The sequence below is a fragment of the Dermacentor albipictus genome, chromosome 1 (assembly GCF_038994185.2).
Source record: "Dermacentor albipictus isolate Rhodes 1998 colony chromosome 1, USDA_Dalb.pri_finalv2, whole genome shotgun sequence".
In the NCBI taxonomy this organism is placed as follows: Eukaryota; Metazoa; Arthropoda; class Arachnida; order Ixodida; family Ixodidae; genus Dermacentor; species Dermacentor albipictus.
In genome coordinates, this window is record NC_091821.1 from 130,935,249 (window position 1) to 130,957,860 (window position 22,612).

Consider the following 22,612-nt stretch of genomic DNA (forward strand, 5'->3'; position numbering starts at 1 on the left):
TTCTCTTTACAACTCTTTTCTGAATTAATAGTTGAGCTTCATGAAAATAATCTCTATCCAGATCCTATCCTGCCACATTTACAATGGTGCTTTTGTGCAGGCAAATATACTGCAATAGTTGAACTTCTGTAGCAAACAGTTTGTGTTTATTAAAACAAGGCTTTCAAAGTACCTATCATACAAGATAAGCTCAGTCTCTCCATGACACCTCAACTTCATCAGTTCGATACCTGAAAAAGACATGAAAAATGCATAAGGTAACAGGTTGGTTGAATTAACATACCAATGAGTAGCTTTATGCCACTGAGTTGGGGTACACAATTCTCCTGAAGAAATTTCTAGCAAATACTAGCAAAGGTGCCACCTTTGTACTGCTGCTAGCACTAGCGATACCTCTGGTGCTCTATTTACTTGCATAATTCTCGCACTTCTTTCACACAAACTTTATCCGAAGTTGGGGTGGTGCGATAAGTGCATGGGGAAAATTTTCCGAGGAAAGGTTCTAGGTGCTAAGCAGAAAAATGGCAAGTGAAGGGGCTGTAAATTGCTGTTCTCACACCAGCCACTGTAAGCTCAAGATATTACAACCCAGCAACTTTTGTAGTGAGAGAGGGTCTACACTAGCAGGAATTGCAAAGGCCCTTTATTAGCGGACAGTAGCTGAAGCTGCAGTCACTAAACTAATAATGCGATTCTGGGCCGCTATATTCAGGGTCTGTGTCTCCTCCAACACTGCTTATTGTTTCGTCACTAGTTGCATCACCACTATCGACACTGATGCCAGGCTTCAGCTTGAAACGAGCCATGTAGCTTCCATATTGCCCTATGGCAAAGTGACACAAAGACAAACAACGCCGGCCTTACCTGTCCACATGCAACTTGGAACTTCACAAAATTACGGAAACCTTGCCACTTGAGGTTTCGATTGGATTGTGGTTGCATGCAATGACAGTGTGCTTTGCTTCTACGTGCTACCATTGTCACCGACTTGAACAAGCAGACGACAGTTGCTGCAGCGATTTTCGAGCGTGTGACAATTACTCGAGGAAAGAAAAAAAATTTTTGATGGCCAACGTGCATGGTGCGAGAATTATGAAAGTAAATAAGGTGTATAACAAGTTCAATGGTTCACAAACTATTCCACCAAGGGTGTGAAAAAAGTTATTTAAAGCTGTATTACGAGAATAAGAGGACCCAATTGGGTTTCGTGGTCACCACTGAAGCCTGTTTATGTTCAGTGATGTTTCGCTGTTGTCTTGCATGACTGCTTGAATATGCCAACCCCGGAAATGACTTGATGAGCAAGGTTTGATACTGATGCAGCAACATAATTTATTTCAACCAGGCATCAAAAAAAGTTCTCTACAAATGGTGCACGCAGACGCCACACATTCTAGTTGTGTGTTGCCTGTGAATTGAATTGCCAACTTGCCCAAGCTCCCACCTTGGCATACATCAGTCATCCCATATAAGGGTGCGTGAATATTTGAAAATTTCGAATAACAAATTGAATAGTGTCATATTCAATTTGGTCTTCGAATCGAATTGTCACTATTTGGAAATTCGAATATTTTTTAAAATACTCTTCATATTTCAAAACATCAACTGCACTTAAATAAACATAAAATTGGACCAACAGTGCCGTAAATTTTCACCCCCATGGGCATAGTATACTCATAAAACATGAGAACTAGCATAGTGGAGCAGGCTATGTCGCTTAGGTAGCCATGCTTTACATTATGTATAGCAAACATTCGCACACTGTGAAGAGCTCTGTGCATGCGAAGAAACTGCTTGTTTGCTCCTAATGCTCCATCTGAGCATATAATAAACACCACCACATAACAAGCTATGTAATGACAGAAACTTGCCAACATTCAGATTACTGGGATGTGCATTTTGCTTTATATTAATTGTGATAACAGCTATTCATAATTTCAAAAGTATTCTATATTTGATTCGATTCGCCTTTGACACTACTCTATTCATATTCGATTCAGTCTCAAAAATAAGTATTCGCACACCCCTATTCCATATGCATTACCGCCTAACAAGAGTGCTGGAAATTTCACTAAACTGTAACTTGTGTGGAATAATCAAACTGCATTTAGTTTTTACTACTGTCTAAGCATTGCAACCAGCAAGTACAGGTCAGAAATAATCATGTATAAGTTACCGTTGTGTGCAGGTCGTTTCTTCAAAGGGGGTTACTTGGCCCGATCGAAACATTTCCCAGCCAGCTTGAGCAATCATTGCTCCATTATCGATGCAAAATCTGCACAAAATTTGTGCGTCTGTTACGAGATGAACAGGCCAGTTATTCGTAACCGAAACACTTCAACAAAAATATTTAAGAACACAGCTTGCCACTGTTACCTGAACATACTGTATGAGCAAGACTTTTTCTTTCACATTTGCAGTTTATAATATACCAGGTGTTTCAGTGAACACTTTCAAATAATAAAAAGAAAAAATTGCCTGTGGCAGGTAGCACAATTCTAGTCCATGAGCTGGTCTAGTCGAAGAGGCGGACTTTACTTGCACAAAAAATTGAAATGCTAATTGACTAATTAACAAAAACTCACTTATCAAGTTTAACTAATCACCTTATGGCACATATTACAATTTACAAATTTTAACCAGAGAGTTGTATGCATGAAAAAGTCAAACTGGCAGATGCATCAATCAGAGACTGAAGGAGCATCAATACAACAACACCAAAGTAATCTTGGGCCATTTGGGCATTCATTTCCCAAATTGTGGCTGCAATCCAATGTTTGAAAGTACTTCTCTTTTGTATAATGCTCATAGTAGGTTGACAAGGGAAATCGTGGAGGCCTATGAAATTGTGAAATGAGAGGAAAGGCGAGTAAGCAAGCCTTCAGTGTCATCTGAACGAGATACAATTTGTTGGTTTATCGCTGTAACTATTGCAGTGTATGTTTTCATCATGCCTTCGATGCATGTAGTTTTTCTATATGCACTACTGAATGTTTGTCTCTTTTGTTTCCACTTGTTCAGTATATATTTATCGGTCGTGCAAAAATAAAAATCTATAGCTGAAAGCAGCGCTGTCCCCTGTGTGTGTGCGTATTTCTTTCTACGTCCCTATTCAGTCACGCTTACACATTCTATCATGAATTCAAATTTAAGTTGGGGCTGATAGTATGCCATAAAATTGATGCTGCAGACACTCCTAAACACTACACTGTGTTCAATAAATGTACATTTGTCAGCAGCATTTTTTTTCCCCTGTAGAAATGCTCTAACCAAAGGGCTGACATATGATTTGTGACCAAAAATGAAAGTGGCCACTAAGTTACCAGTAAAGTAGGTGAACTGACTGGCCTCATTATTGCAAACGCACTGCTGGTTGTTAGGCCACTGCTGCACACTGTTTGATGCTGGGCAGCCAGCACTGCAAAGCTACAGCAATTTTTTGCGCTGCCTTCATTCATGGCCAAACTAATAGTGCTTGACATAATGAAATGCCAAAATGCTGTACAGCGAGTTTTCATTCTGTTTCAGCTGAACGGTATGACACATGCATCCTTTCTTTACCGGTATGTGTAGAGCTGTATCTGTTGAACACTGACCAGTATTGACCAGTGAAAGTGGATGTGGGAAAATCTGTGGGAGCACACTTACTAGTGTTGCTTTTTTTTTCATAATCCATAGTTGAGTGTATTAATAATTTAAATGGTGGAAACATCACAGCATGAACAAATGTGCATTGCTATATGTGAAGCATTGTGCATCACATAAAAATGTAGATAAGCACTACTAGAAACGGTTATTAAGAATGTGGACCCTGAACTGCTGGAAGTGGGGGACTGTAAGCAACAAGTAAAATTTTAGGGCTGGTATTGCATAGTTGATAGTAATCCATTGTGATAGTGATAGTAGGGTCCATTATGAAAGTAATGCGCTTTATTTTATTATGACGCGACTATCCATGGCAGTGCGGTAAAACCGCTTGGGAAATATAGCAAGGGTTCAGTCCTGCCAACGCAGCCGGTCGCCAGTTTACTCGGAGCAGTGTGAGCGGTTAACACGGCAATGGAGCGTTCACTTGAACAGCGATACGCTATCAAGTTTTGCATGAAGGTTGGGAAGAATGCAACCGAACATTCCAGATGCTTCAAGAGGCCTTCAAGGACGACTGTATTTCAAGGTCACAGTTCGGGAGGTGGCACAAGGCGTTCAAGGAGGGCCGGGAAGAGGTCGCTGACAAACGCTGTTCTGGACGGCCAACAATGACCAGAACTGACGAAAACATGGATTGTGTGCACGAAGTTTTGCGTTCAGAGCATCGATTGAGCATCCAGCAAATTGCTTTGCTGACACCCTACACTTGGCCACATTTGCCGTACATGGGATAGTGACCGAGGACCTGCAAATTCGCAAGGTCTGCACAAAACTTGTGCTGAAAGTGTTGAAGGAAGATCAGAAAGAACTCCAAGTTTTGCGCTGTCAAGAATTCTTAAATTTGATTCAAGATGAGGTGGACTTTTTTAACTCTGTCGTAACAGGAGACAAATCCTGGATGTTCGAGTACGACCCAGAATCGAAAAAGCAGAGCAGCGAGTGGCACACAAAATTATCCCCCGCCCCAAGAAAGCGCGAATGAGAAAGTCTCGCATCAAAATGATGCACACTGTCGTCTTTGACGCCCGAGGAATCGTCCATATTGAGTTTGTACCGCAGGGAGAAACTGTCAACTCAGCCTTTTACCTGGAGGTGCTCAAGGGATTGAAACGCCAGGTCACGCATGTGAGGGCTGACATCAAAGACATGGACAAGCTCCACCATGACAATGCCCCCAGCCACACGTCATTCATCGTTACCAACTTCCTGGCCCGGAGGAACACCCCGGTAGTCCCCCATCCCCCTTACAGTCCCGACCTGGCTTGTGCGACATCTTTTTGTTTCCCCGACTGAAGAGAGCGCTGAAAAGAAAGCATTGGGAGACCGTGGAAAACATCCAAAAGCATGTTACAGCGTTCCTGAGAGACATTCCCGTCGAGGACTTTCAAGGTGCCTTCCAGGTGTGGCAGACACGTCTGCGCAAGTGTATTGATGCTGGGGGAGAGTATTTTGAAGAATTTCAACGATTTGTACAGGTCCAGTCAGTAAATCTATTTTTCCCAGAAAATGCACATTACTTTCATAATGGACCCTGTACATTGGTAGAGCCCACAGATGCAAGGTATACCTCTCATCCGTGGCAAATAATTTGGCATTGCGTTCTTGAGCCATGATTCCCATCATTTCCTGTAGTCTCTTATTACCTAGGAGCAGAGAAAAAAAAATATTGCACAAATGTTAATTTGCATTTTTTTTTTCAGTGCACACTTACACATGCAAGTCCTGTAGCTCTAAAGCAAGTGCAATTTATGTTTGAGGTATATTGTGCACACCCTTTGAAAGTGAAGACTTCCAAGAATGAATGATAGTCAACAGCTTAACAGCAGCACAAAAATATAGAACCATACATGAACAGTGAAAGAGATGTTGGTGAACATTCAGTCTCTCTTTGTTCTGCCTTTTTGAGAGTTTGTTGTAGTGCTGACAAAAGGCATAAAAAAAAATGTATAGCTGCCGTAAATGAACAGCACATGCATGCAACATAATTCTACTTTGGGAGCATAGCTTTTTGGGCTTGTTGGTGCATGATTTAAATATAAGTGAATAGTGTGCGGAGGACGAGACAGTAAAATTCGCATACACACAAACAGTACACGTGCTAACTTCCAACAAATGTTATTTTTCACATACATCACTTTTATAAGCCCGAAGAAGGACATATTGCTTATACAACCGGTATCAGTGTCTCAGAAACGCCAGCTCTTTATTGCAGAGGAAAATAGGTGTGCTCACAGATGTGCGTCCTAGTCTATTTTTTCAGCTTCAATGATTTCTCGAGTTACGCTGTCTTTGCTCCTTCCTATGACAACATATTTATCAAGCAACGGCTTGTACAATTTTTGATCAGCAAGTGCTCCTCCTCGCCTATACCTGATATTATGAACATGTTCCATAAGGCGCTCGTTCAAGCACCTATCAGTTTGTCCGATATAGTGGTTCCCGCATGACAAGGGAACTTGATACACGACACCTTCACCACAAGCGACGTAAGGTTTCCGATGTCTGACCATGCATCCTCGCACTTTGTTGTTGTTAGTCTTTCCTATTTTGCACAGTATGGCAAGTTCACAGCTTCTTACTTACAGCCAACTCCTCCAACAATGAGTACTTCATCAGAACCAGTGTGAGCCATGGCCCTTTCTAGAAAAAGAAAGAAGGAAAGATACTCTATGCAAGAATGTGCATTCAAAAACAACCCCAAAAATATGCCTCAAAATAATGTTGGCTTTACTGATCACATTTACCTGTAGTTTCAACAAGCATTGCAAAGACGGTCTCTTGTAAAGAAAAACACAGGTCTTCAGCTGTGCACTGACCCTCACTTAAGAGAGACTCCGCTTTCTCCTGAAATGCAGTATGCACAGTTTGGATTTTCTCATGGCGTACAAACTTGACATTGGAAAACTGTGTAAACTGCAGGATGGTAAAACAGACGGAGAGCATGGCTGGCAAACCTCAATGAAGGAGAGCAATCCTGAAAATGAGACGTCCATGCCTTTGACAACGTACGGGAGTGGAACCAGTTTGGTGCCCCTACGATAAGCCAAAAACAAATGTTCATATTCCTAGACCCAAGGCAGCCGTGCATCTTGTGCCTTACTTTTTTGCCATTTGCTCTATGTTGTAGCCAGGACTTGGATCATTCGAGAGCTGCAAAAATGGTTAAAAATGTTGAGGACAGGTTATATAGACAGAAAAACTTACTGCAACCAGCAACCAAATAAGCACAATGTGCTGCTTGCAGTAGCAATTCGTACTACTTTTCTCCACAAAGTCAGCTGACAGAAATAAACAAGGTAAAAGTGAAACTCTATGCATGTTTGGTGCTTACAAGTGCCAAAATAGCCCTAAAAGTTACACAATTGCACTGTGCTAGCAAGAACTGACCAATAATACCTAAAGTGCATGGAAATCTGTGAAAACATTCACTTCGTATGAACGTGTAAACTACTGGGCCTCATTTTACACCACTTAGAAGAATATTGAATAATTTTACTAAGCTCAATAACAAACACTTTTTACATGGCAGACAAAGAACCTGCTGTACTGCTAGAATGCACCCATGAAAAGGCAGCAGATCGTGCAATGAGCAAGCTGAACGATGACTAACAGTATGCACCCCCCCCAATACAAGCATGCACGCTCGCTCACTCACTTGTAAGCTTCACTGCACTTGCTTGCATTAGTTCATTCACACATCAGGGCTAGGCTGTCCAAAGTATGGTGCCTGCCATATCTTTAATGTTGCAAAGGATTTCATTTGATTGTACACACATGTGAACATCCCCACTGTGGGCCTAGGCCCACTGAAAATTGAACCCAGTCCTACATTTCTTTTGCTCCTCAATATGCTTGGCAAGGTAATGTGCTGCAAAGTAACTATCTTCAGCCAATCCACCTAATCAAGTGCTCCATATGCTGCCAGGTTAAGAAATATAGCAGTCCATATTTAAACACACCCTACTCAGCTGCTTACTTACCTTTTGCATTGCCCCTTTACAGACAGGAAAGATTAATAACATCACAACCCATTCAATGCCTTCGTAGCAAATGTTGATTTCTTACACAGCAAGCCAAAAGCATGATATTGTAGTGTCATGAAACAAACAGTGTCTGTTCAGTAGGCGTCCTTCTCTTGTTCCAACACTTCAATTATTTTTTTTTCACTTCCGCAGATGTGATCACACATACCGTAACAATATCTTTTACATAACAGTCATAAACGTGGGAAATTTTTAATGCATATATAAAGATTTAGTTACTTCTGTGGACAACAGTAATTATTTAATAATATTTTATTAATCGGCTTGGCACCTGAGTCTTCTGACACAGCATAAGCTGAAGTTACTGCTCTCAACACTCCTCTGTATTATATATATTTTTTAATAATGAAAATTTTTAAACATAGGTGTATGGTCCAATGTTAGTCGTATTAATTAATGCATACTAAACATTCTTAAGCATACAACATTTGTGAATTTTTTTTGCCTAGAAACATGCTTTATGCAATATTCAGGATCATGCTACAAAGGTAATATGAGAGCTAGAGGGAAAAAATTATCAGGCTCAGACATGAAGTGCCTAAGCAAGAGAAAATACCCTCAGTTTATCCCTATGGTTCAGTACTTCTAGCTTTCTTTATAAACAAATAACATAACACTTAGTGTGCTACTGCCAGTAAACATTACTACACAATAAAATATCTAAGTTTCGTGTTCTCCATCTGCTTCTTTTTTTCTGCAACTATTGTCACAAAATTATAAAGCTGACTTTTGTTAATTTGACCTTAGTGGGACAAGCAAAATTGGTTAGAATTAACAGAATTGCTCAGGCAGCAAAGGCACAATTTGTTGTGACATTTGAATACAGCTAAATCACAAGGAAGGCTGAATTAACCATTGTAAATAAGTCAGCAGCAGATGGCAGGTGATTAATCCTGTATTCTGTTGCTTATATTGAAGTGTTGCTTGCAAGAAATGAAGTGACATAGTGGGATCACTTTGGCTGCTACATAATACATAAGAGACCAAACTAGAACAAATCTCGCAGGTTGAGAAAGGGATGCAAGCATGAACTCGGCCATGGCTTAAACGTCACTTAAAATAATGTCAGCTGGCGAAGGAAGCAACAGGTCAGCCCTGTTCATGTTTATAAGTCATGTCCGGTCAAACACAAAATGACATAAAATGTTCCATAATATAAGCATGGAAAGCTAGTGAGTCACTGCTCTGACTTACTTTCAGGACTCTTGCAAACCTGTCCAGGCAATTTCCAACAGCAATGTCAATAGTCTCTCCAAAAATCCTATAGCACTTCTCACTGTATGCTATTATCTAAAAAAGAAAAAGACCCCCGAAACTTCTGAGACCTGACACCACCAGTATGCTGTCAACAGAACCATTTCACAACACCGCAGACTGCTAACACAGGCATTAAATGAGAGACCAAACCACTTTTGAAACCAAGAATTTAAGAAGGGCATAAGTGGTTACGCTCAAACCATATGGGTGCTTAAAGTACTCTGAATATTGAAAGATATGTACTGACAATCACAATGGTGAACCCTACAGGCAGACTTTTAATGGGATTGATGGCATAACCATAAAAAGATTTTGTGAAAAAGTTACCATTCAGTGACTGACAGCCATCATAGAATCCTTGCTTTCACATTCAGGGCATCCAGCTGATTTTAGGCAATAAAACTAGAACTGTGATAAAACTATGTGAATTGTGTATGTTGCCTATTTGCTTGTAGCATCTTGGTTTCCATGAATGTGGCTGCCGTTATTCCACACTACCTTGCACACCTCACTTAGCATTACCAAGTAGCATTAGTAAGTACAAGTAATTTCCCCTGTGTTGTACTTGGTGTCATTGTTTGTTGGCTTCTTATGATGATTAAAGATCAGGCCCCTCGGTTAACCCCCTTTCTTTTCGTTCATTACATAATGAGGGTGTCGAATCCGGCAACGTTGATGCCTTCAGGTAGCACGTGTGGGTTCATTGACCAGTTGCCTTCACCCGAAAAGATCACATACTCGTGACACCTGCAGCAGAAAGGATGTTCCACATCTGCCACCAAGGCTTGCGAGTGGTGGCGCTGGCTAACACTCCCAAAGTTAGTTCTAGTAGTAAAAACATAAATACCCAAGAAAGTGGATGGGGAAACGACGCCGCGGTAGCTCAATTGGTTAGAGCAATGCACGCGTAATGCGAAGACGTGGGATCGTTCCCCGCCTGTGACAAGTTGTTATTTCATCCACTTTCACTGTCATTCATTTATAATTTCTTTAATTCAATTAGTCAGTACAAGTAATTTCACTTGTGTTGTCCTTGTTTGTTGGCTTCTTATGATATGATTAGTAAAAAGCGGGCCCCTCAGTAAACCCTCTTTTTTCTTGTTCACTAGCATTACCAAATTATTTATCCCCCAAACAGAACAAAAAGCTCAAAGCAAGAAGATTTATCAGTAAATGAGACCAGGACGATAGCACTGCATGCACTGAAGGAAGTGACGTGCCCTTAATGGATACTTCCAAGGATCAAAATCATGACACTAGTGCAATCACGCAGAAAGGGTCTGTATTAAAGGAGTACTGACGGGCACTTTCAACTCTTAATTTTTGTGTTAAATGAGAATTTGAGACCTCTAAGCCCCAGAAAAATATTCACAAGCCTCGGAGTGCCCTAAATAATTTAATATAATAGCTTTTCCACAGCCAGCTTCAGTTTCATTTCCCAAGAGGTTAGGTTTTAGTAAATGCATTCCAGACACATGGAGTTCAATAGTCATATTATGCTTTTTAATTCTGCACTGCATTTTTTCAGACTTCAGTATTGTGTCTTACATATACTTTCTTTTCAAGGCGTAAACACTATCAATTTGGAGGAATACTTGCAGCTGCAACTGTTGTATTCTAAATAGAACTTCTATAGCGAATTCACAATGGCTGAATCTACAAAGACTGAACGAGGACACAGGGTCTGCTTAAAGAAATTTCTGCAATGCTAATGCTGGCATAGGAAATAAAATTAGAATTGGCGCTATAACTTAAATAAAGACAAAGCTACCTAGAAAAACTTGTTCTAGCTTATGGCAACAGATAAATGATGAAGCTGTCAGCAGAAAAAGCAAATAAAGTGGTAAACTGCGACTATGAAAAAAAAAAATCTGCCAAGGATCTGGCATGAGCTATTCTAGAAAACTTTTTGAATAATTTAATAAAAAAAGGTAAACAAAATTTTTTTCTGTTACATTACTGCAGTTTTGGACGTGTTGGCAAAAAAATAAAATAAACACCAACAGCAGCATAATTCTTTTTTTTTCTTTTGCAAGTTGCAAAGCAGTCGACAAAGCTGGAGGTCATGTTATCTTAGTGTCTCCCTCTGGTCTTTTGCATTGTTTTCTACACAACGTGCGCGAACTAGCACATTTATGCACATGCTGACAGAACTATTGAGGTCGTTCACCTGAGTGTTGCCACCGCTCACATATAGTACAGCCGGGTTAGAAGCTCCAGTAATTAGGCGCCCCATTTCGATGTCTTGAATGCAGAGCGTCAAGGAAGCAAAATGTTTAAAACTGGGCGCATTGATTGATGTTTATTTTAACGGCAGCGCGAATGAGACGGCGGCACACAGAATGGAAGCACACAGGACAAGTGCTTGTCCTGTGTGCTTCCCTTCCGTGTGTCACCGTCCCATTTGCACTCCCGTTATAATCAACAAGGAAGAAAATGACGGGGCTTGAAGGAGACTGCATGGCAAAGGAGGTGGTAGTTAGTTGATATTCTTTAATCTTCCAAGAAACGAATTGCTCTGCAATGAAACACTGATCAGCATCCTTTCAAAAACGCAAGAAGGATACGACCAATGCAGTGGTTGACACCTATAATTGGCTTGTTCCATAGCTGTGCAACTGTTCTTGCAACCACGGCAACAGATACCAGAGGAGCTCCCATACCGGGTCCTTGGGAAAAAAAAAAGAAAAGAAAAAGAAGACAAGTATATGTAGTAGACCGATGAAAGCTTTCCGCTCTTTTTTGTTACTGAGGGAGAAGATTCAAATGTATGTGTGGCAGTTAACTTGCCTTTAGTGTAGCATACAACGTCGATTTCATTTGGCGTCACGTTTGCTTCTTGGAGTGCTTTCTCAAGAACGTCTAAAATGTGTGCTCGGTGGTGCAGAGCTGTGTCTCTCGGCTGAAACCCTAAAACAGCGGAAAAGTTACTCAACAGAAAGAACCAGAGCTGCGAGTTCGGGATAGGCAAGCTCTTCACATCCATGAATTTTAGGATTCACCCGAGTAATGTCATTCGCGGCTCACTAATTCTGCACGCCAAATTATCGAAGGTATTTGAACATGGCAATTACTGGCACAAATGACACGCCGTTTCACTAGAAAAGAAATTATTTAGAAATAATCAGCAACATACCTTCACCTGGTGGAGTAATGTAAGTTACTCGGGGATTTGACAGAACCTCGCCATCGCGTATTATACCAACTCCCAACTTGTTCGCGCTCCCTTCGAAGCCGATCGCTACAGTCATGTTGACTTCTACAAGGATTAACAATCAGTCAACTTTGCATTCTTTGCAGTGCTACACTCTAGCACCGCTTCGGGGTTTACTTCGCTCTTGTACACTCTACTCACAGTAGTGGCACGGCGCACGGCGCCGCCACCCCGCCACGCTCAAAAATGCTGTCTTCGCGCTTGCTTGGCTAGTATTGGCTAGTTTTCACTGGTGGACATTTTTATTGAAGCACAACGTGGGCATATCTATTATAAAATTTTATTATTAAAAATTTAAAGAAGTGCTTATATATTGTGGTTTATAGCTGATAGTTAATAAAATATTGTGGTATGACGTCACTGTACCCGCTTGGCCCGCTTCAAGAGAACCGGTGACGTCATGGCCACTTTGGTCGCTTGGCCAATGCTTGGCCACCATGTGCATAGCAACGGTTGCTAATGGAATGGTTAACAGTCAACAAAAGCATGCTTGGGAGCCGTGGATGGCGGTGTTCGCGAAATGCTTCGTCTTTTAAGTTGGAAATACGCTAATTGCGACTTGAGGGAATGCTGTTCATAATTCCTATGTGGACCTTCATAGCTGTCATCGACTCACGGTACCTGAGTACTTACCACACGCCTAGCGAGTGCGACAACTCGAGCTATTTCGACATTGTCGCTCTTTCGTGTGTCAAATGTGGCGCCAACAGGGGACAGGAACACATGCAAGTAGCGTCGAAAGATGGTTTGTAGAGCTCTTGGCTCTCTGCAACTGTTTCCTTAGTTTTTGTACCTGTTTAGGAATGCTGTGAGCGGGCTAGCAAACAGCAGTCGCATGACACCCTGCATACTAGTTGTGCAGGAAAGCACCCTGCGCTGCGAAGAGCGCCGCATCACTTAACACTCGCGTTTTTGAGCGCCGTTCTGTGTTTTTCCGTCATAGCAAGCGTTTGCAATCATGAAAGTGAATGTCATTGTTCGCAGCAGCTCGAAACATCTGAGTACTTTCGTTGCTAAGCTTTCCACTTCTTTGTTCGGTCTCGACCGCATCATGTGCGTGTGACAATATTTTTGGTCGGCCGTTCTCTTTGTTCTAATGTTTATTTTTTTATTCGTGCACATGGTGATGTGGCTGCCACAATTATTACAAGTACTTGTAACATTCTGTGGGCTGCTACACGCCTTTCCAATGGTTCGTGTTAAGGCTTGTTAGTGAATATGGTCATAGATCGTGAGGCTTCTCACAAGATCCAGTTCATACCTCGTCCTCAAATTGCCTGCCATGGCGGCTGTGAAGGAAAATGTTGCGTTTAATGCTGTTTGGCAGTTGTAGTCCTTCACGTTTAACGCTGTTTACCAGTTCTTCAGTTCAACATGAAAGCTTTACAAGAGTGCTTTACAGTTGGGTCTTATTACTCTCACCGACCCGTCTCTCCTTATCCGTACTTAGACTGGCCAGGATAACAAGCTGATTGATTGACGGTGTTTGAAGCTTCAGAGCTGTACAGTCGGCCATTAGGAAAGCCGCAGTGGTGTGGGCTCAATATATGTGTTTGGACCCCCTTGGGATCTTCACCTAATTGCATTTGCGCATTTTGCGTACCTCCCATTGCGGCCGACATGGCAGGAAGTCAAACTCGCGACCTCGTGCTCAGCAACAAATCGCAATAACCACTTCGACGGGTCCAAATGACAGGCTGGGCTGCTTAGTTCTTCGCTGAACGTTAGAAGGAAAATGAGGCGGAGGCATATGTGCGTGACCATGCTAACGCAGCGGCGGTAGCCAGACCAGACCGTGGAGGTATGGGTACCGTCATTCCTAGTCTATCTGGTCAAGAATCAAGATTGAATGATTAACTCTGGATTAAATTAAAAACCGCTTAAGGCATGATATAACTTTGTTAGAAAGCTGAATACATTTGAAGGAACAGCTAATGGCATGAATTTCATTGTGGTAGCTTTAAACAAACTCTGTCGCACACATGCATATATTAAAGCGAATCTTTCTTTGCCTCTTTCCAGTGGTTAGGCGTAAGTCTTCGTTTCCTCGTCGCATATCTTTGTGGATATATATAGATAGCTTTGGGCCACTGCATATGTGCCCGAATAGACAACTTGCCGCTGTCTGTCATAGTAGACAACCTGGGTCACTGAGTATGTGCTGGTACAGTGTACTAGATAGTACACTGTAGTGCTGGCTGCTACCCACTTGGTGCTTGGTGGTTATGGTGTTGGGCTGCTAAGCACGGAGGTCGCGGGATCTAATTCTGGCCACGGCGGCCGCATAACCAGATCGTGTTCTTTTTTTCACGTTAAACCCCATAATACATACATATATATATATATATATATATATATATATATATATATATATATATATATATATCTTTTTTTATTTTCTGGCTGCTGTCTGACCTTGCAGAGATATATGGCACTGGGAATTTGCCCATTCTTGGCCAATTTCCCAGAATAGATGTGCCGCTGTGACACAAAGGGTGTGAAGCCTTCAATGTATTTTGATATATGCCATACTTCTCTGGGCTATATGCACCTCTCATCTACATTCTTCCCTCGGCAAGCATCATACATCGCCTTCACCCTCGTGATGTAGACAGCTAACAGCTACCGGTTATGTGCGTGTGTTGTCTGCTACTGCTGCTTTTTTCTTTGTTACCTCAAAGGCCCCTAGTTAAGGAGTATTACATGAGGTGTGGGTCAATTTTGCGGATTATTACTTTCAATAGAATTTTTGAAAGTGGCAGAATGGGAGTGCAGCACGATGTGGGTAGACAGCTCGTTCCACTTCTTTGCTGTTTGTACAAAAAAGGATCGGAGATGCATCCGCAGAAATGCGTGTGCTGTGAGGTAAACAGTTTTGGAGTGGCTTGTGCAACAGGAACTGCGATGAGCTGGTGGGATGATGGAACAGCCTAGCTGCGAGCGAGATAACTTTATTTGGAATCCGGTGATTGGGAGGCCGGGGCCTGGGGCCGCCTAGATGACCACTGGAAGCTGCTTGCTCCCGTATGGTCTCCATGGCTCTCTACACGGCGCAAAGTTTGTCTTGGAGTTCTGAGCTGAGCAGCGCGGCCGACCACCGAGCCCGTAGATTTTCCGAGAAGACTGCCATTTTGTGTTTGTGTTTGAGTTTCCACGTAACAGAATTATGTTTTTTCGTATATTAAAATTTCAAGCCGACGCTATCATGTCTGTAGGTTGTATGTAAGTCGTACTTTACGATTTTTCTACCTATTTTACCTTGAGAAATTCAATTAGCTCAGTAATTTCCTTGCGCTACATGGAGGGCATGCTTGGTTGGGTGTGCGTGGTTCGAAATTCTTTTTGCCCAAGCGACATCCGGCGCTGGACGCCGACGCAGCATTTTTTGCGACACAGGACTCTTAACGTTATCGCGTTAAAATATCACTGTACAGCGCAGAAAGGACAGGACGAAGGCAGTGGGGACGACACAGCTCTGTGGGTCGGCCCTCTGTCTTCGTCCTGTCCTTGCTCAATTACCTACGCTCGTAAACAAAATTTGGTGCCGACGAAAATCCTGAATATGTTGTGCAATTTTATCTTTGATTTCACAGAGTAAAGAAACCAAGCGATAAGAAGGGGCAATCGGGTTGCAAAATTTATTGAGTCATAGCAGTTTGTTACACAGAAGCCCGTCTATTGCATTGTTGGGGCTAACTGTGATACTGTGTCGCCATGTCATTTAAAAATGTGCATAACAAATGTCCTTACTGCTACCTAAATTCTCAATGCATTCTATAAAATCAGACTAATATTACTTTTATCATTGCTTGCAGGTTCGTCGTGCCAATGTATTCACCAGCACAAGATCATTTCTCATGAAAGTGCCACAAAACTGTCGTGTGCTTCATGCCCTCCTGAACATGCAAGTATCCTTCTTGTTGAGAGCTTTCACCATTGCTGTCACAAAGCATGACATGCACATTGTGTGGCAGCTTAGTATGCAATAGCCTTTTTGTGTTGGCAAGCTCGATGACCGTTTATACCGAAACCACCCATTTAGTTTCTGTATCTATATTTTTCTTTGCGCAGTTGTCCATTATTAAATTGTGTACAGTGCTCGTACACATTTGGTCATGAGCAGCGATGCCAGCTTAGCGATTTGCTAAATTTAGCATATTTTTCTTTTTCTTCTTTTTGGCGCTTATAGAGAAGAAATGTTATTTCGGCGGGGAGTGGTCTTCTTTTTTTTTCGCTGTCTTAAGTGCTACAGACGTCGCAAACAAACCGTTTCACCGCGCCTTTTTTGAGACAAGGGGATATTATCGTAATCGTTGTTTGATATCCTGTTTCTCATTATATGATGCCTGCATTCACTGAATGAGAGCTCCAGCAGTTTCTGAATTTCAGATAGTTGAGAGTATTAGGACGGCCTGTTGACTTAGGGCACACTCTTAGAGAATTTTACCTTGAGAAGTGACCCCAGTGAAATGCACGCAAAATTCGGGAAAATAATGCAACAGCAGTACACTCGAGAACAGGTTGCTTCAAGCGCCCTAGGACACAAAGCGAGCGAAGGGGCGCTATGGCAAGGCACGAGGTAATATGTAACCCATGTTCGCTAGTTGTACAAAAAAGAAAGAACGTATATTAAGATTCAATATGTATCGTTTGTTGCTTGCTGCACGAAAAGAATGCTGCCTTTTTTTTTCGATGTCCTTGCTTCCGTTGTATGCTGTGCAGGTGCAATAAAATTTACATACGGAATATATTCCCGATCGTAGCGTGCATTCAGCGGGTAGTCTCGGGAGCCGAGGATTTCTGGTGTTAGCTGTTCATCACGGCTCAGCTTACGGGTTTTCTCATATTTAGTTGGCAACACCGGTCATGAGTGCTTCCCGACTCAGAGTCGGACCAGAGCTGTAAGCGGTGATCCGTCCTAGCTGTCGTATGTACTATCATGCGTCAAGATTTAAAAATATACAAATGTCACACTGACGGACAGAACCAAGGTAATGTTGTTTGCCGTCGCTTGGAGATACTCAGATTATTTTTTCATTCCATCTAATTACATAATTAGATTTAATGAATCAATAAACTTCTCAAATATTGTAATTAGATGAAAAGTGTTAATGAGAAAATTGTAGAGCAATGCGAGAATTCCAAATACAGCTTTCTGTTGCTCAATACGTGCTACATAAAAGTGTTTTTCCGAGCGTGAAAGAAGCCCTCGAATACGCGCCTCGAGCGGCCAATAGCGCGGCGATATTGCGTGTATTCGTGGCCTTCTTTCACGCTCGAAAAAGGACCTTTAAGTAGCACATTTATGTAGCACCTACATTTAACACGTTGAACCCTCGCAATGCTTCTTTTTTTTTTTGCGTAGCAAGCTGCGCAAACCTTCCAGTAACTCATTGGCTGCCTGCGACTTGTCAAACGTTCATTACTGAGTGCCTGTGGCGTTCTGCTGCTGAGAACGAGGTCGCGGGTTCGACTCCCAGCCGCGACGGCCCTACTTTAATGTTGGCCAAATGCAAAATGCGCTCGCATACTTATGGTATCTTCGACTGGTCGCCTCCCTCCCCCGAAGCAGAGTCGGGCGGATACGGCGTTCCCCGAGCTCAGAGGTAGAGGACAAGCGCGCAAGCCGAACGTGCGACCATAGGGTGCGACTCGCTGTCGGAGGAGGAAATGGCAGATGCGAAACCACGTGACTACTGCCAACGTCCGATGTTTCGCCTATCCAAAGCTCCCGGCGCTGCCGGGAAAACCGGCGGACGCGCTGGCGGGACGAGCATTCGTCGAGATGCCAGCGTGCAGTGGCCTAGGTTGCCTAGGGGACGGTGGGCCGTCGCCAGCAGCAGCGACGCGGCGCTGCGATGACGTTTCAATCTCGACGACTGCTCCGACGACAGGGCTCGGAGCACCTCAGAGCGCTCGAAGATGAAGGAGAGCAATCGAGAAGAACCAGCCGAACGCTGGGCGCGCACCCTCTTTCAACTAGCCGAAGACAACGCCGCTCGCGAGAGCGCTCCTGAGCGCTCAGGAACAACCAGCCGAAGTCGGCATTAGATTCAGCTTCATGTTAAAGAACCCCAGGCGGTCAAAATTGATCCGGAGCCCTCCACTGCAGCGTCTCTCATTGCACCAGTGTTGTTTTGCGAGGTGAAACCCCGTGAATTAGTCCATCTTAATTATTGCATTTGGCTCATGCGTAACTGACAAGGTTTTATTGTAAAGGCGTCCCATTTTCTGTCCAGTGTAGTGACAGCTGGGATTCTGTTAACGCTATGCACTAAGTTGGGCTTTAGCAGTGCCCGATAGGTGGGGCCTCAAGTGACCGACGTATGACGCCAGCCACTAATTCAAAAGAGTTTGCTGTTGGGCCGGTTGGCATATGATATTTAGATTGGAAACGGCACAGATAACAGGACAAGAAAGGAATACAGACACATTCGTACAGCCTGTGTTCGTGCAGCGGCGTAAGTTTGTAGTTTCATTCCGGATTATGTGATGTCTGCAAGGGCACAGCGACAGCCACCATTCTATAGCTGCGGGCAGTGCCGTCGTCGCTGTGCCGTCAACGTTGGTATTCTCAACGTACACTTTTTCTGGTGCCACTCGATCTGTGCGCCTCGCCGTTTTCGGGCGCAGAAATACCACTCCCCGGCTCCCATAAATATCGTCTGTCAACGGTGAAGTACAAGTAGTTTCTAAACAAACGAGGTGACCCGCCCTTTGTGGCTGCACTTTCTGTAGCTCGCTGCAATATTGTTTTTGTTAAGGGGTTTTCCTGGCCCGTTCAAGTCCTTCGTGCGCATATCGTTACTGCATCATCCGAACCAACTCTCAGAACGACGTTGCGAGAAGGCGGCAGAGGGAAAATAAATTGACAGGGTATGCTACAGTGCCTCAAACGGCGTTGCCGTCTGCACGATTTTTAATGTCTTTGTCGACGTTGTGCACAGTACTGTAATACATTGTCACCTTAGCAGACATTTCGAGTGTTCCGCACGATGTCTTGCGTGTATTCTCGAATTACTATAACGGTGGTAGACTCCTGGTCTACTCTCCGTTTCCGCGCAACACTCAGAGCAAGATACTCTGGGGGAGAATGTAGGATGACGTTGTTTTCACCGAAACCATGCAGTGTCAACCCTCCTATAGATACATTTGCTGTCACGTGTCAGAAATTCGCTGAATCTCGGAACAAATGACTTAAGGGAACTTGTAGTTTATGGAATTAGCTAGAAAGTCGTTGTATGCCGGTCTGCCCGCCGCGTCTTTGAGTGCTGCGCCGTTTTTCTTTCTTATTTTTTTTCGCTTGTCGCTTTCGTGATGTCCTGTAACAGGCCATGCCTCGCTGTTTTGTCACGCTGGCGATGTGCATCGGTTCCATTTATGTATGCATGAACTAACGGATCCATGATCATGCGTCCGTCCTGAATGTTTATGCGTAATTTCCTTTCAGGTAACGTCACTAGATGGCTGGGACTGTGTTCCATGTGCAGAGAACTCACCTTTTCAGCCGACCACCGAAAGTTGCAGCCCTTGCATGAACGGAGTATACGGTATGATCCCTTTGGCAAACGCTCACTGCTGTAAGAACACAATCAACTCTGTCAGTTTTACCTTGAGAACCACTTTACATACAGAGCTAGCTATGATCAAACATTTCTGTACCAGTGCGCATTTAGTTTCCTCTCATATTTCAGAGGAAGTGACTGGAAGCGATGGTGTCAAAAGGCTGGAATGCACCCTGTGCAATGCGGGGACATGGCCTAATACTGACAGCCAAAAGTAAGGCGCGTAGTTACAGTTGTGCTCTTTCTAGCACATTTGCGTATGACACTTGAATACAATTTTATTTTCTTCTGCACAGGTGTGTGACCTGCCCAGAAGAATTTTTGGTTGCCAATGGAAGCGTCTGTTCATGTCCAGCTGACAAGGTGCTGTAGTTTGAAACAATGGAAGGGTAGAATGATGCTTCTGTAAACACTAGCTAAGAAATTTAAACTGCGAGGAACACAATCCATCAAAAAAGCTTTTTCCGTGAATGTTCTTATAAAAGCTGTAAATTTTACTCCGATCGATATTGCCTTTTGGCCTGACTACAAATAACCTAAACATCATAATCAGCAGAATTGTACCATTATTTTTTGTAACACCACAGCTGCTACCTTTAAATGTTATATTGCATACTGTTATTAATATTAGTACCAGGGTGTCTACCAACCGGGAAAACCGGGAAAATTGGGAATTCTCAGGGAGTTGTAATAGCCTGGAAATACTCAGGGAAAACTCGGAAACTTCGAAGCTCGAAATGCACGATTGAATAATTCCGGTTTCCGAAAGTGAGCTTCGCCTCAGTATAGCTATGTTACGCGGTGAAGCATACGCGAAAGTATTGCGGTGAAGCATAACAAGTGTGGGAAGAGGCAATTGTCACGGGAAGCAGTATGTATTCGTTAATTATACACGCGTGAACCCGCCGTCTCCTGTCACAGTATGAGCACAAATATGCCTAAAGTGTACTGCTAGGCCTTCAGAGCTTTTTCGGATGTGCTTGCGGCGAGTTTAGCCCTTAAGGGCACTAAAAGACGTGCATTCATTTTTTTTCCGACTGCTTGATTTTTCGGACGTTTTCGCGGCCCCTAAGAAATCCGAAAAATCGGACGTTGACTGTACAACTGACCAAGAGGATGCTTCAAATGATCCATGGGGTGAACGTGTGGCAGAAGGAGGATGAGAACAGAAAGGACCGGCGCACTGATGAATTAACGGGAAAGGAAGCGTGCCGCCGCCTCTTTGAAGGAACTTGAGTTCAGAAAACAAAGTGTTGGCTGACGCCGAGATGCAGTCGTCCCTCATCCAAACCAAAATAAAATCTTTAAAGCAGTGAAACCCAACACTAAGATGTTGTGTACGGGCTGAGAGTATGTCAGGACAGTTGAGGTTGACTTCCCAGCTGCTGAGACAGAATCTTAGTTGCGACAAAGTTCAGGCCTCATGCCGATGAGCTTGCTATCAGTTGATAGAAGCAGCTCATCTTCGAAAATATTTGCTTCTGCATGCATCTCCTTTTTATTCGTATTTGGGAATGTTCGACAGTGTGTTTAACCGTTTTCGAATATATTTTTTTTCGCTGTGCATTTTACTAACCCCTCCCTTCTGTTTTCTTTTTGAATAAAATAAACACTACTGTTTACTATTCAAACTGGATTAAGTCGTTTTTTTTTAAATTTTTTAAACATGCTTACTAAAGAGTACCACCATAGGGCGACATGGTGTCAGCCCGTCTTCACAAAAACGAAGTTCTGTGTCACTCAGGGAATTTTGCAAGGGCACTCAGGGAAAACCGGGAAAACTCAGGAAATTTGGAAATGCCAACTTGGTAGGCACCCTGTTTACTGTGGTAAAAGCGTTCTCTTTATGCACTCACACTTCTGGGAATGCGACCCGCTCAAGGTTACGCGCTTGCGTGTTAAAAGTCACATTGAACCTCGATATCACATTGCCGCCTATCTTAACGCCGAGTAGAAAAGTTGCACAGGCGCCTCTGGGTTTCTACGGGGGTGTTTAGCGTAATGATGCACAACATTTGCTCGCATGCTTGTATTCAGAGCAGGGGTCAACCTTTACTTCGAGGCTAACATTCAGCGGCAAATAAATTCTTTTTTTTTGAAATGTTAGGATTTCTCGTTTTCGAGTACCTGTTTGATACAGGCATCTGAATGAATATTTGTCTGAACTCTGCAACCTTTTCATGCTTGTACAGGGTGTTTCACGTAAGTTCAGCCAAACTTTAAAATTATGCATATGCACATAGCTGGACCGAACGAAGCTAATGTTGGTTGCCGTCGCTTGGAGATACTTATATTGTATTTTTTTCCATTCCGCCTTATTGTATAATTAGTCTTAATTATTTAATAAACTTTTCAATCATTATAATTAGATTAAAATTGTCAATGAGAAAATTGTAGAGCAACATGAAAAAAACTTCCGATAGAGCTTTCTGTTGCTCATTACGTGCTACATAAAAGTGCTTTTCCGAGCGTGAAAGATTGCAGCGCGACTGGCCGCTCGAGGCAGTTTGCGTGTATTTGCCGGCTTCTTTCGTGCTTGGAAAAAAATACTTTTATGTAGCGCGTATTGAGCAACAAAAAGCTGTATCGGTAGTTCCACATATATTTTTTCCTTTACACTTTTAATCTAATTAGAATAATTGAGAAGTTGATTGATTCATTAACACAAATTATATGATTAGGTGGAAGGCAAAAAGATAATCTGAGTATCTCCAAGCGACGGCAAACAACACTACCTTGGTTCTGTCCAGCTACGTAGCATTTGCATATTTTTCAAGTTTGGCTCAGGTTAAGTGAAGCACCGTGTATGTTTTTAAGTTCATTCGTTTATTTAGCTTAGACAGCGTCCACGAGGAGCTCGTGGCGAAGACCAAAGTGTGCCTGAC

The 22,612-nt window shown here is 42.8% G+C and overlaps 2 protein-coding genes across 4 annotated transcripts in view; one reads left to right on the forward strand and one right to left on the reverse strand.

Moving 5' to 3' along the window:
* Positions 1-124: 124 nt before the first annotated feature.
* On the reverse strand, positions 125-12,356 carry Tcs3 (Probable tRNA N6-adenosine threonylcarbamoyltransferase Tcs3). 2 transcript variants are annotated; one of them, XR_010562831.1, is made up of 12 exons: positions 12,085-12,356; positions 11,739-11,858; positions 11,516-11,617; positions 11,119-11,192; positions 8,886-8,981; positions 6,749-6,798; positions 6,603-6,681; positions 6,393-6,492; positions 6,232-6,288; positions 5,216-5,291; positions 2,177-2,294; positions 125-230 (listed from the first exon to the last, which is right to left on the reverse strand). XR_010562831.1 is itself a non-coding variant. In XM_065425337.1 (12 exons), exons 1-12 carry the CDS (start codon positions 12,197-12,199, stop codon positions 191-193), a joined length of 1,008 nt encoding a protein of 335 aa, XP_065281409.1. In that variant the 5' UTR covers positions 12,200-12,356; the 3' UTR covers positions 125-190. The 2 variants fall into 2 exon arrangements, 1 of the variants encoding a protein (XP_065281409.1); XM_065425337.1 differs by having other exon boundaries at positions 2,177-2,275.
* A 280-nt stretch (positions 12,357-12,636) lies between these two features.
* Positions 12,637-22,612, forward strand: part of LOC135896832 (meckelin) — a 54,990-nt gene continuing 45,014 nt past the window's right edge. For both annotated transcript variants that reach the window (XM_065425312.1, XM_065425313.1), the window contains exons 1-5: positions 12,637-12,907; positions 15,978-16,066; positions 19,613-19,712; positions 19,857-19,941; positions 20,024-20,090. In XM_065425312.1, the coding sequence (XP_065281384.1) occupies positions 12,730-12,907; positions 15,978-16,066; positions 19,613-19,712; positions 19,857-19,941; positions 20,024-20,090 (519 nt within the window). In that variant the 5' untranslated portion in view covers positions 12,637-12,729. The remainder of the gene's footprint in view (positions 12,908-15,977; positions 16,067-19,612; positions 19,713-19,856; positions 19,942-20,023; positions 20,091-22,612) is intronic.

Bases quoted from the DNA above. Each gene is read 5' to 3' on its own strand.
- Tcs3 (XM_065425337.1), bottom strand. From the start codon at position 12,199: ATGACTGTAGCGATCGGCTTCGAAGGGAGCGCGAACAAGTTGGGAGTT. The intron at 11,618-11,738 runs GCAAGTTAACTG...TTTTTTCCCAAG, and splicing joins CGTTGTATGCTACACTAAAG to GACCCGGTATGGGAGCTCCT. The intron at 11,193-11,515 runs GTATCCTTCTTG...TCTGCATTCAAG, and splicing joins TGTCAACCACTGCATTGGTC to ACATCGAAATGGGGCGCCTA.